This window comes from Lemur catta, chromosome 17, assembly GCF_020740605.2.
Source record: "Lemur catta isolate mLemCat1 chromosome 17, mLemCat1.pri, whole genome shotgun sequence".
In the NCBI taxonomy this organism is placed as follows: Eukaryota; Metazoa; Chordata; class Mammalia; order Primates; family Lemuridae; genus Lemur; species Lemur catta.
Genome location: NC_059144.1, coordinates 28,494,534 through 28,508,546, shown reverse-complemented (window position 1 = coordinate 28,508,546; position 14,013 = coordinate 28,494,534). Strand labels below are relative to the sequence as shown.

The 14,013-nt window shown below is 47.9% G+C and overlaps 1 protein-coding gene across 3 annotated transcripts in view; it reads right to left on the bottom strand.

The window, feature by feature from the left end:
• Positions 1 to 12,499: 12,499 nt before the first annotated feature.
• Positions 12,500 to 14,013, bottom strand: part of SMOX (spermine oxidase) — a 38,480-nt gene continuing 36,966 nt past the window's right edge. For all 3 annotated transcript variants that reach the window (XM_045529035.1, XM_045529038.1, XM_045529036.1), the window contains exon 7: positions 12,500 to 12,973. In XM_045529035.1, the coding sequence (XP_045384991.1) occupies positions 12,836 to 12,973 (138 nt within the window). In that variant the 3' untranslated portion in view covers positions 12,500 to 12,835. The remainder of the gene's footprint in view (positions 12,974 to 14,013) is intronic.

Sequence of the window (14,013 nt, the reverse complement as noted above, 5' to 3'; positions counted from 1 at the left end):
GGCTCTCTGGGGAGCCCCAGGAGGTGCTGGGGGTGGGGCCTTTGGGAAGGGGGGGTTGGGGGGCTTTGTGTTTCTTCCCTTCTCCTACCCCTTGGGGAGAGCAGGGAAGTAAAGGGGTTGCGGAACGAGACCCCAGCCTACATGCTATGGTCTGGGGAGGAACTAAATGGAAATTGCAGGACGCACTTGGAGTCAAGAAGAAATCCAGGAGTTGGGGCCACACCAGAGCTTCCAGAGCCAGAAGCCGGGTGGGGGGGGGGGGAAGGAAGGATGCCTTGGAGGCATCTACAAGCGCCTTGGTCACATTTCTTCCAGGACGTTTCTTCCAGGATTCACCGTTCACATGACTCCCACGCTGTTTTCGTCCACCTCTTTCAATCCTTCCAGAAACCAAAAAAGGAATCTCAGTTCCTTTTCCTGAGAGCGGGAATCGGATTGGTCCCACTCATCTTTTGAGCCAAGCCACAAAGGTCGTGGGTCACCGGCCAGCCTAGGGACTGGCTAACTCGGTCCAGCCTGAACAGTGGGGCGGGCAGATGGGAGTGAGCTGGCTCAGTGGGACAAAACACGGCGGTCTGGGCTCCCTGCAGTCTGGGTACCACGTCTTGGGGGAGGGACAGATGATGACTGACTCCTGCAGCCCACAGAACCAGCAAAAAAGCACAGCCCCAAGCAGTAAGGAAGCTGATCAATAGCTGCGCAAACCTGGGGCATTATTGTCTCACTTGACAAGTTACAAGGCAGGTGTTGCTGGTATTGCCAGTCAAAGACCCAAGCTTGTTCTATCTGCTTCAAAGTCTTTGGCATGTTGATTTCTGTCCTCTTTGTTGCCCCAGCATGATCAATGACGCCAAAACTCATGTTCTTGTTCAAGGCAGAGAGAGGAAAAAGGTCTGGGCTGTAGCATCTGCCTCCTTTTATCCAGACGGCAAAATCTTGACCAGGAGGACCCCTCGCCCAGCCCACCTCCCCTCAGGGTCTGTGGGCCACACCTGGAACAAGAAGAGCAAGTTAAACTCAAAGCAAACAGAAGGCAAGAAACCCTAAGGATGAGTGTAGAAATCAATGACATGGAAAACAGGAAAACAACAGAGAAAAATTAGTGGAATAAAAAGCTGATTCTTTGAAAACAATTAATAAAAGTAATGAACCTCTAGCAAGCTGAACAAAAAGAAAAAAGAAAGAGAAGGCCCAAATTACCAATATAAGGAATGAAACAGGATATCACTACAGCTCCTGCAGACATCAAACCCTGTGGAATGAAGTGAAGGCCGTGATTAAAGGAAAATTTATAGCTTTAAATGCATATACTATTAAGGGGAAAAAGCTAAAATTAATAAGCATCATCTCAAAAAGAAAAAAAAAACCAGAACATTAAGCTTAAAGAAAGCAGAAAAAAGAAAATAATAAAGATAAAAACAGAAGTTAATAAAAGTGAAAATCCACTTACAAAATAGAGTATCACAAAGCCAAAAGTTGTTTCTTTTAAGACAATATAAACTGATTTTCTGGTGAGCTTGAGTGAAAAAAAAAAGAGAGAAAACATCAATGGTCAATATCAAGATTAAAAAAAAATCACTATAATCCCATGGACATAAGAAAGATAATAAAAGGATATTATAAAATTTAAGCCAAGAAATTTGAAAACCTAGTGAAATGAACAAATTCTTTTAAAAACACAACTTACAAAATCTATCCTAAAAACAGAAAAATATAAATAATCCTACCATGAAGAAATAAATTAAATCTGCAATTTAAAACTTTCCAAGACTAAATGGCTTCACCTGTGAATGCCATCAAACATCTAAGGATACAACAACACCATTCTCTTATTTTATTTTCGTTTATTTTTCTTTTGTTTTTTGACAGATCTCACTCTGTCACCCAGGCTGGAGTACAGTGGTGTGGTCATAGCTCACTGCAGCCTCCATGTCCGGATAATTTTTAAAATTTTTTTGTAGAGACAGAGTCTCACTATGTTGCCCAAGCTGGTTTTGAACTCCTGGCCTCAAGTGGTCCTCCTGCCTCAGCCTCCTGATTCCCTGGGACTTACAGGCACATGCCACTGCACCTGGTCAATAACACCAATCTTAAACAAACTCTTTCAAAGACTAGAAAAAGAAATAACACTTCCAAATTTATTTAATGAGGCCAGAAAATTCTTGATACTAAAACCAGGCAAGGATATCATAAGAAAGGATGGGGCAAACTGTAAGTCTCATACCCTGGAGGGTAGGTCAGTTGGGACAATCACTTTGGAAAGCTGGTTCTCATATCATCTAAAGTTGAAGTGGCTTTATGAACCATCATTTCTACTTCTAGATCCATACCAACTGCAGTGTGTTCACACGTACACCTGTGACAAGCATGCTCATATAGCAATATTCATAATAGCCACAAACTACAGACAACCCAAATATCCATCCAAAAAAATCAGATATGAAAAACGTGTTATACATAAAAATGCACATCTTTATATATACATGAACTACAACCACACACAACCACATGGATGAATCTCATGAATATAATGCTTAACAAAAGAAGCCAAATTCAGACGAACACATTCTGTGTGATTCCAGCTAAAGAAAGTTCGTGGCAGGCAAACGGATCAACAACAATAGTGTTAGAAGTCAAGTTCTTTGAGGAGGAGGAAGGAACTTGTGTTTGGGAAGGTTCACAAAAGGGGCTTTGGTAGAGCTGGCAACATTTTATTTCTCTACCTGCTGATGGTACAAAATTGTTCACTCTGATCATTCCTTCACCGTACATTTACACTTTGAGCAATTCTCCATGTGAAGCAGGTTCACTGTGCACTGGTTACCAACTTGTCTGAATCCAGTGAGACAACACCCATATCCACAACAAGTTACATGAAGAGGATTTATTACTTACAGAGAGGCACCGAGGGACAACAGAAGCCTGGGATTCATTGTGACTGGTCCCCTAAGGCTCAGGAAAGCAGCCCGCCCTGGGTTCTATACCCCAGGGTAACATAAATCACTAAACTAAAGCCTTGACGGACATCCCGTTTCTAGAAGGGTCACTGGAACAGAGCCCAGGCCAGCCAGTCCTTCCTTATCTCAGCATGTTGCATTTCCAGCACATTTTACAGTTATTCTTGAGAACCACAAGTGAGAAAGTGGGAAGAACTGGGTCAGTCCAAGGTCACCCAGAGAACTTTCCGGCACTCTGTATGCTATACTTCAACATAAAAAGAGGAAGAAAAAAGGAGGATTGCTATAGACCAAAACAGACTTAAAAGACAAAGCGATGGTTCCTAATCAAATCTCTCTTTGATAATGCAGAAGGTAATCTCCACGTTTCACAGGCATTGCTAAGCTTTTTTATTTAATTATGGGAGTATGAAAATTCGGTGGTGGAGAATATGTTGTAATATAATAACTGTCCGAGGGCATAAAATGGCAAGCTTGAGGAACTAGAAATGGTGACAGTTGTCCAAAAAGTTACTCCTGAAATATGGGCATGACCTGTGAAATTCATTAACGTGCATAAGTTCACCATCCCAAAACCCCTTAACTAAGGGGAGGCTGGGTACACTTGACTAAGGACCATGCTATAACATTGAAAGTTTTGTTTTGTAAACATTCTCCTTCCACAAAAGCCCCTGTGTGATTATTCACTAGGGGAAAAAAAAACTTTCAGAGATAAAAAAACACGGGTCACAGTGAAGGCTATGTAGGTGGAAAGTTCATGGAGCTTTGACCTAAGACCGTCTTACAGTAGCGGAAGAGATCTGAATCCATCCCGGGCTAGTGCAGAGTAGACTTCGGTGGCAACAGTCAAGTCTCCTCTTCAGCTCCCTGACTCATGGAGTGAAAGCTACTACGGTAGGAAAAGCCAAAAGGCAGCCCCTGGGGGAATTAGAGGCAGGAGGTGCCGCCAACAGCCAAGAACACAGGGATCAAATCGAAGCTCTGGGGGTGGCCCCCAGCATCTGTGGCTTTTAAAGCTCCCAGGTGATTCAACAAGCAGCCTAGGGCGGGAAACATAACTCTAAAGTAAGCCTGGAATGTGGGGTGGTTGGTTTTTTTTTTTTTTTTTTTAATCTCTCCAAATGAGGAACCAGCAATGTAAACAGCACATTTCAGACTTTACTGCCCGGTGAAATCACCTGGAGCTCATTAGAAAATGCAGGTTCTGATTCAGCAGGTCTGGAGACAGGTGCCTGATATCCTAAATCTCTATCAAGCTCCCAGGTGAGGCCAATGCTGCTGCTCCACTGGACACACTTTGGAAAGCAAGGCTGTAGACACGCAAAAGGAAGAGGCCACCCCGGCACGGGAATGCTCACAGGCTGTTGGGAAGACCTGCAAAGTAACTTAACGATGGGCAAGCTCTCCAGGAGGAGAGAGCCGGGAGCTCTAGGGTTGTATGACTGGGAGCAGGGTGGGATAAGGAGGTAATTAACTCCTGCTGTATGAAAAGAGCACAGATGGACCCAAATGTGCACTCAAGTCACCTGGGGACCTTGTTAAAATGCAGATTCTGCTCCAGGTCAGAGGAGGAACCTGAGATTCTGCATTTCTAATGAGTTCCCAGGAGATGGTGATGCTGCTGGTCAGGGGGCCACACTTGGAAGAGCAAGAGTGTCAACAAAATGCAAGGAGGACCAGAGCGGAGGATAGAAAGTCAACCTAACCCGATGGGAAATGTCCCAGGGTCTCTGCTCACTGGGCTTTGGCAACTGGGACCTGGTGCTGGCTCCCTGATATCCGGGGTGGCCCCACGCACCTTCCAAGGATGATTTGGTAGAAATGAGGCTGCAGCCCCCCCCAGCCACCAGCTGCTGTGAGATTAACTAGAAGGAGCCTCAGCTGAATTATCTTGGGGAGAGGAAAATGAAGATGGATAATGACCAAGAGTCAACACCCCTGGAGAAATACACCGGGGAGAAATACTACACTTCCCACCAGTGTGGAATGTAGGAGCTTGGAGCCATCATACCTTGAACTTCTAAAGCTAAACCAACTTATACGCTTGGCCCATCAGTTCTTCTAGGTATATACCAAATAAAATTGCATGTATGTATTCACCAGAAGACATATGCTATGTTGATAGCTATACTGTTTTTAATAACCAAAAACTTGAAACAACTCCAATGTCCATCACCAGAAGGGATACATAAATCGTAGCATATCACATGATGGAATATTATCCAGCAATGAGGAGGAACAAATTCTTACTACACAAAACAACACGGATGAATCTCACAGACAATTATAAGCTAAAGAAATCAAAAGTAATGGGGTGCGTTTACATGAAGTACAAAAATAAGCACAAACTAAACTAAGGTATTAGAAGTCAAGATGGTGGTACCCTTTCGGAGGAGGGAATTATGATGGGAAGAAGACAAGGGACACATCAGTTTCTTGATCTGGGTGCTAACTACACAAGAAGGTTCAAAATTCATAAAGACTTTTTCCTCACACATCTCTGACATTCACACATATAATTATTAATATTATACCTCAATCCATAAGTCCAGCTTCACATGGGGAACAAAATAAGGACACATTCCTTATTTACTAAGTAAACTTATTTCTTAAAGCAGAATTAAGCTTTCTTAGCACAGAGCCTGGCATACAAAAGGAAATCGTTAAAAGTCTCGTGGAAGAACAAAAGAAGGAATGAATGATTGAACGAACAAAAGAAAATATCTCATCTCGGGGGCCAACAAGTCCTCTTTATACTGTTAAGGATGAAAAACCCAGCTGGAAATGGTGGCTTACACCTGTAATCCCAGCACTTTGGGAGCCCAAGGTGGAAGGATCACCTGAGGCCAAGAGTTCCAGACTAGCCTGGGCAACATCCCGAGACCCTGTCTCTACAAAAAAAAAAAAAAATGTTTTTAATTAGTTGGGCGCAGTGGCACATGCCAGGAGGCTGAGGAGGAAGGATTGCTTGAGCCCAAGAGTTGGAGGCTGCAGTGAGCTATGATCCCATCCAGCCTGGGCAACAAAGGGAGACCCTGTCTCAAGAAAAAACGGGATGATCAGTGATACTGTAAAATAAGTTACAATATTATTTTATAATTAAAGGCACTGCCTGTGATTTAATATTGATGGTTTTAATTCAGAAAAGCTCACGGAAAATCCAGGACACAGATGGTCTTGGTGCAGCAAGAGGGCCGTCTTCCCATGTGGACAGCAGATGGCGCCAGAGGATGCGGTTCAGCCCATGAGGGTGTTCTTGCTTCCAGGGGCTCGGGAGGCAGGGCTACTCCCCACCCTCCCAGCCACGGTGAGACGGGGAACCAGCCAGCCCTTCCCGTGTCTCCCTCTGCAGCCTGAGGCTCCCCACCAACAAGTGCTAGAGTGAGACCAGTGAGGATGCAGAGAGAGCAAGTGTAGAAAATGCTCCCGCGAAGCTCGACTGCAGGAGAGGCCAGGGAAGGGGGGGCCAGAGGAAGTGGGTGCTGGGAAAGACATGAGCATATTGGAACGTGGACAGAAAGGATGGAGTAGAGCTATGGGGGAGGGGAGGGGGCAAGGCAAGGGCCCCGTGCTTGAGGCATGGGCGGCACAGGTGCAGGGTCACCCTAGGAGAGGCAGAAGCCTCACCTCCCGTTGTGTCGGAAGGGAGGTCCCAAAGGAGGGACGTGAGGCCTGGTGAGCTTGGCCATTGGGTGGGGAAGTTGCCTGCAGGTGGCTTCTATTTAGTCTATGAAGCAGTTGCCTGTTGCAGGTGGGATGAGGGAGAAGCCTTCAGACTGGCACCATTCATCTTGGCGTCTTCATTTCCCTGTTCAATCATTCTGCAAATATTTATTGATAACCTACTACGATGCCAGGCACTATTTTGGACACACCAGACTTGCAGCAGTGAACATGGACCTTACATTGGGGTGCGGAGTGGGGAGACAGACAAGGAAATGAACACCAAAAATAACATCAGGGAAAGAGAAGGACTACGAAGAAACAGGCAGGGGGAGGGAGCAGAGCGTGCAGGAGGCTGTGAAAATGGGGAGCTCGGGGAAGTCTTCCCAAAGAAGTGACATCTGAGTAGCGATCTGAAGGCAGTGAGGCAAAGAGCCTTGTGAGTATCTGGGGGGGAGCATTCCAGACAAAGGGGACAGTCAGGGTCAAGGGAAGGGAAAGGACAGGAGAGGGGACCCAGGGGGACCCCGGGGGACAGATCACATAGGATGCCAGAAATCACCTTTGATCCTTAGTGTGGTTATCAGGGGAAACCAGGGAGGTAGCACGGCTGGGTCCATATTTTGAAAGGATGACACTGGCTGCTGTGCGGAGAACAGGCTAACAGGGACAAGTGTGGAAGAGAGGACTCCACCGGGGAGGCTGCTGCAGCTACCCAGGGCAGAGACACCGGGAGCAGTGGAGGAGGTTCAGCATGATCAGATTCAGGATGTGTTTTGTAGGGAGAGCCAACAAGATTTTGCGGATAGCACACCTGAGGAGTGATGTGGAGTGTGAAAGCAAAAGGCGAGTCAGTGATGTTTGCCCTGAGCCAAATGGTGGTACCCCTCGCTCAGATGGAGAAGACTACAGGTAGGTGAGATGTGGGAAGGAGCAGATCAAGAGTTCTGCTTTGGATATGTGGAGTCTTAGGAAGATCCTGTGGGCAGCGTTACACTGCTTCGCTTTGTTTTACCGTGGCCAGTGGGTGTGGCTCCGTGTTTTTCTCCAGCAGCACCTGCTAGTAACCCAGACATAGCTGTGGATTGATCCATGATTGGAATTATGTCGATTGGCTTTCACAGAATAGGAGGCAAGAGAGTTAAGGGTTTTAGAAAGAGACCAAGTGAAATGACAAACCAAATGTAAAACCCCATTCCTGGAACCAATTTTAATTAGTCTGAACTGAGTTTGCAGAAATAAAATATGCCCAACACATTGCATTTCCTGAGAGACATCCAGAGTTTGAACATTCCTGCAAAATCAGTGTTAGACAACCACCACTAGAATCATAGGAAGGGAGATGACTTTTGTTATCAATCTCCAATTAAATAGTATGAAACAGGGCAGTGGCCAATCTCTTCCTGTTTTTTTATATTCAGTACATAATATGAGCTTAGATATGCTGGATGCTACCTTAGTAGGGCAACAGCTCTTCCTGAGTGTTGGTTTGATTGCCCTACACAAATCAGAAGCAGCCTCAACAGACGGCCCAGCCAGTCATTATAAAAAAACACAGCTTCCTGTCACTCTACCATGAAGTTTGGCAGATCATTCATTAGATAGGCAATACTCGAGAACTGAGCCCAGGGCCAGGCGCGGTGGCTCACGCCTGTAATCCTAGCGCTCGGGGAGGCCGAGGTGGGAGGATGGCTTGAGCTCAGGAGTTTGAGACCAGCCTGAGCAAGACTGAGACCCCGTCTCTATTAAAAATAGAAAAATTAGACGGGTATGGTGGCAGATGCCTGAAGTCCCAGCTACTTGGGAGGCTGAGACAGAAGGATCACTTGAGCCCAGGAATTTGAGGTTGCTGTGAGCTAGGCTGATGCCACGGCACCCTAGCCTGGGCAACAGAGCGAGACTCTGTCTCAAAAAAAAAAAAAAAACGGAGCCAGTGGCCTACCTCAGTGCACACCTTGAGTCTACCCTTGAGCCCATCCCGACAGCCCCAAGTAGGTTCAGTGTGACACAAACCAGAGGCGCTCCATCCTCGTTTGTGAGAGGGGCAGATGCTCCAGGTGGCTCCCATGAGGTAAGAGACAACATACTGCTCACCTGTCACATAGCAGTAAAGGCACAAAGAGACAAGTGCCTGCCAAATGCCCCAGGCCCTTTGAGGGAACATTTCTGAGGCTTCCATAAAGCCACAATGAACACTTTGACCACGGGTTCCCCAACACCCACGGCACAAGAAATCACGTAAACAGGCCAGGAGAGGTGGCTCACACCTATAATCCTAGTACTCGGGGAGGCCGAGGCAGGAGGATCGCTTGAGCCCAGGATTTTGAGACCAGCCTGAGCAAGAGCTAGACCAAAAATAGAAAAAATAAGCCGGTGTGATGGCGCATGCCTGTAGTCCCAGCTACTCCCAAGGCTGAGGCAGGAGGATCACCTGAGCCCAGGAGTTTGAGGTTGCATTGCGCTACGATGACACTACTGCACTCTACCCAGGGCAACAGAGTGAGACTCTGTCTCAAAAAAAAAAAAAAGAAGGAAAGAGAAAAAAGAAATCACACAACCAATTCTACACAGAACCCAGTGCAAGAAAGAGCTTTCCTCTCCAACTGAACTTCTGCCAGGCAATAGGACTTTTATAGTCACCGCTGGCATGTGTGTGGGGCCGAGCGGGCCACATTTGCCACCCGGGTTTGGGTTTCAATCAATGCCAAGTCTGCTTCAGAAACTTGGTCACTGCCTGGAACTCATCCTGGGGACTCATACTGTCCCCTGGCTTCTGCACGGCTCTGGCTCTTCGTTATCCATCCACCTCAAACCTGTTTTCCAGAGTTGCACATTGTAAACGCACCTACATTATGCAATTATTTGATGTGGACGCAGCGCGCTGGAGAACTGGCTGCTTTGGCAGACTCTCCAGAGCCGCCCCCCTCGCGCCTGTCCCCGCCTGTGTGTCCTGAGGCTCCCCTTGGCTTCCTCCCAGGGTTGTTCCCTTCCCCATGAGATCTCGTCCTCGCCGAGCTACGTGTCCTTGCGCACGGCCTCCCACGGGTCCTTCTGAGAACCTCAATTTCCTCTGCTGTGAAACAATCCCCGCCGCCCTCACATGGCTGCAGATGCAGAGAGCATGAGGGACACAGGCAACGATTCTGGTAAACGGTGACATCCTATATGCACTTGAGGTCAGTCCTTATCACCAGGCAGCCAGAGGGACGTAAGTCAACCCCTCCTCCCTTTATCGGCTCTCAGATGCGTCATCTCTGCTGCAAGGAGGAAATTAGCTGTGCCAACACAACCATGTTCTGGGATAGGAGGGCTGGGGAAGGGTGTCCTCAGACTCTAAACTTTCTTCTGTGTCTAACTTGATGCATGTTTACCAATGTACCATGCAGCCACCAGCCAGATCAAGATGTGGAATATTTCTGTGATCCCAGGAAGTACCCCCCACACCCCTCGTTTCTAACACCATTGATTAGATTAGTTTAGCAGGCCCTTGAATTTCATATAAAAGAAATTATACAGTACATATATAGCCTTGTGTCTGGCTTCTTCCACTCGACAATGTTTTCGAGATTAATGCATGTTGTTGCAAACCTCCTTTCATTTTATTCTAGTGCTAGATGCTGTTCCATGGCACGAGTGCCCTACGGTTAATTCACTCCGCTGTTGATGGACATCTGGGCTGTTTCTGGTTTGAGGGTATTAGGAGCTACGTTGCCAGGCATGCTTGGGTGTATACTTTGTGGAGCATCTGCACTCCTTTCTGGTGGGCACATGGCCAGCTTTAGGTGACTCTGCCACACAGTCCCCCAGTGTGGCTGTACCCATGTCCACTGTCTCCAACAAATGGCCTCAGGTTGTTTGTTGGTGGCACCAGCCTCTTCTGACAGTGCAACAGAATGAGCCTCCACCATGGACTTGACAGACCTCAGATCGTGTTTCAGCATCGCCCCTACCTAAGTGACTTTGGGGAAGTTACTTCTCTAGGTTTCATTTCCCCATGGAGATAAACTGCCCTCCCCAGCCTGAGCTGGATGCATCGTAAATCAATGTCACACCCACGTGACTTGGTGCCAGGCAATCGGCTCTAAGTGGATATTCTCTCCCTTCCTCTTACCTGCACCTGCTGCTCCCCAGAGTGCAGCCACCAAATAAGCATCTCCAGCTCTTTTGCCCCTCATGGAGCCCCTTCAAATTCCTACACCTGTACCCTGAGAAACTATTGCTTTTTCCCCTTGTACTTATATTATGGGGCTGCTTTTGCCCGTCCCACTGCAGTTGGTGGAGAAATCCAAAAACCGGGGAGAGTAGAGGTATCCTCCAACTAATGGAAGGCAATAGGTCATAGAAGGTGACTTCCTGTAAAGTAACGCTGGGCCAGGGAAGAGACAGACACACTGTGACCAAAGTCAGGCCCAAATCTACACCGTCTGTTTCAGTGCTCTTACGGAAAGATGTCCAAGATATACAGTTAACTAAAACAAGCAAAATGCAGGACAGGATGAAGACTTCAGGACTTTTGTATAAAAAGGAAGAAGAAGACTGTATCTTCATATTGACTTGTATCTAGGAATGAATACACATGGGGCTGTGTGACGGGCAACGGTGACAGGGACACTGTGAGGGGACATTTCAGTGTATCCTCATAGAGGTCTTGAGCTTAAACCACAGGAACAGATCCTCTAAAAATTTTTTTCATATGTATATTATATATAATGTTTTCAGTTATGCCAGCAGGTGGGCATGAGTCCCTGACATAAACTCCATGAAGATTTCTGGTGGATCAAGCCTGACAAAGCAAAACACCTGTTAGGTATGTGCACCTAGGTGGCTGTGTGTGTACTACGGGCCACAGGTGGGTGTGTGTGCAGGTGTGTGTGTGTGCTGGACATCTCCTTCTTAACCTGGCAGGAGGCGGGAGAGATGTCAAATCCTACCAAGGGCACAGCCCTAAATGTCTGATGGGGGGACCAACATGAGCTCATGTGGGGTGAGACCAGAGGGGCCCACCTGGCTTTTTAAAACTTCTCCCCATCATCCCACCCACTCAGCTCTACAGAATTCAAATTCCATCACTAGAAATCTGGAGTAAGAAAATGACTAACTGGGGGCCAGGTGGTGGCTCACACCTGTCATCCTAGCACTCTGGGAGGCCGAGGCAGGAGTACTGCTTGAGCTCAGGAGTTCGAGGTTGCAGTGAGTTATAATGACACCACTGCACTCTAGCCTGGATGACAGAGTGAGACTCTATCTCAAAATAAATAAATAAATAAATAAATAAATAAATCAAAGAGAAAAGACAAGAAAGAAAATGACTGTTTTCTAAGGCGCTGGGCATGTGTGTAGAGGTATAGCTGAGCATGTGTATAGGTGGGTGTGTGCAGGGTGTGGGGGTGAGTATATTTAAGGTGGTGTATGTGTTTTCACTCGGCAGAAAGAGAAGAAAAATCTGCCCTGCAATAAGTGGCAAGGCCTTGGAACACATCGGGTGGCCAACACAGGTTAGCCCTCCTGACAAAAAGAAAAAGAAAAAAGTGGCCAGGCCATCTACCTTCCCAGAGGCTCAAGAGCAGTCACCCCCAGGGCCGGGTGACACTAGTTAATAATGCACACCGCTGAGCTTGGCACAGAGCCACAGCTGGCAGCCCCTCCCACAGCACTGCCCTTCCCTCCAGGCAGCTTGTCATCCGGTCACTCTGCGGAGTCTGGCAAAGGGCCCCCGGGCAGACCCAGGCCGGTCCTGCAGGGGCACTCCACAAACAGATGGGGGTGAGGGGACACCGGTTTCCAGTAAAGAGGGGCACCACCCGGCCACGGATCCCCCCACCATCACTCAAAGGGGGTGTGCTAAACACAGGCACAGAGGCTGAGAAAACCAGAGAAGCTGAGGGGCAGGGGAGGGTGGCCTCTTTTATTATCACAAAATGCAAAGTATTGAAGGCACTTACAATAATGAGGCTGGAGCGGAGGGCGGAACGGGAAGGACAGCGATCAAGCACAGAGGTAAATCAACAGGACCCACCCTGGTCACCACCCGGCAAGGAGAAAAGGAAAAGCTACAGGGCCGGGTCTGAAGCCAGTCAGGGCGTCTAGCTCTACAGAAGGTAAAAATCCATTCTACAGAGGATTAGGACATTAGGAGCACAGAGCGGCAAGGGATGGGGCTAGAGGTCACGAGTTAGTGGTTCTTTAAGGAACACGCTCGGCAGTGAGGACAGCCCTCAAGTCCCCTGCTGGAAGAGGTCTCGGTACATCTCAATGAGACGGGCGGCTTCGCGCTGGCCAGAGAGCAGAGCACCATGGGTGGTGGAGTAGTACTTGCGATGGGTGGCCTCGCCAGAGAACAGCACCTGCATGGGCTGGGCAGGGGGAAGGGGAGGTGAGGGGAGGGGAGCAGCAGAGGCCCCAAGGCTCCCCATCTGCTCCAGAACCCCCCGCCCAGACCACCAATCAGAGAGGCTTGAGCAGGCATCTGAGATGCAGGTATTGCTGCTTCCACAGGATGAGGAGTTGCCCATCCCACTGGGCCATCTTCCCCTGCTTCTTCCCCAAACATCCAGACCTCAGTTCTTTCTGTCCCAAGGCTGTTAGGGGTCCTAGCTCTGCAGCCTCAAAGGCTCCCTGTGCCTCTTATTAGTGAACTCAGGGCAAATGGTTTAACTGTCCTAAGCCTTGATTTTCTCATCTGCCAAATGGGTTTATACCACCTACTTCTGAGGGCAGTTGTAAGGATTAAGTGGAATCATGTGTCTGAAGCATTTAGAACCTGGAAGAACATAAGCACTCAATAAAATCAGGTGGCAATTTAGCAAACCTTTATGGGGCCCCTGTTAGGGTCCACGGACTGTTCTGGGCACTTGGAAGATAAAAGGTGACCAGCCTGCTGGTTTGTGGAGTTATGAGGGTGGGGAAGCCAGACATGAAACCCAGTTACTAAACAGTGCCATAGGTGACATGATGGGTGTCTGAGCAAGGCACTGGCAGCCCAGAAAAGAGGCGCAGTGTCAGAGGCATCCCACAAAGCTTCCCAGAGGACAGAACCTTTGGACCGGTTCTTGGGCAATGCTGGGTGAATAGAACAGACATTTCAGACAGAGGGGAAAGCGGGGGCAAAGATGCACCAGGGCAGATCTTGTTTGGGGGACAGCGAGAATTTTGGTACAGCCAGGGCTCAACCTCGAGAAAGCAGGCTGTCTAGGTGAGGTCTAGATAAGGTACAAGTTCTTGTAGCCCAAGCTTGTGTTTGGATTTTATCCTAATGCCTCTCAAACTGAATGTGCAAAGGTACCAGCTGTGGATCCCAACAGAACGCAGAGTTTTTAGTTCGCAGGCCTAGGGTGGGCTGAGAGTCTACATCTCTAACAGGCTTTCATGGGAAGCTGGTGCTTGTCAGGCCACG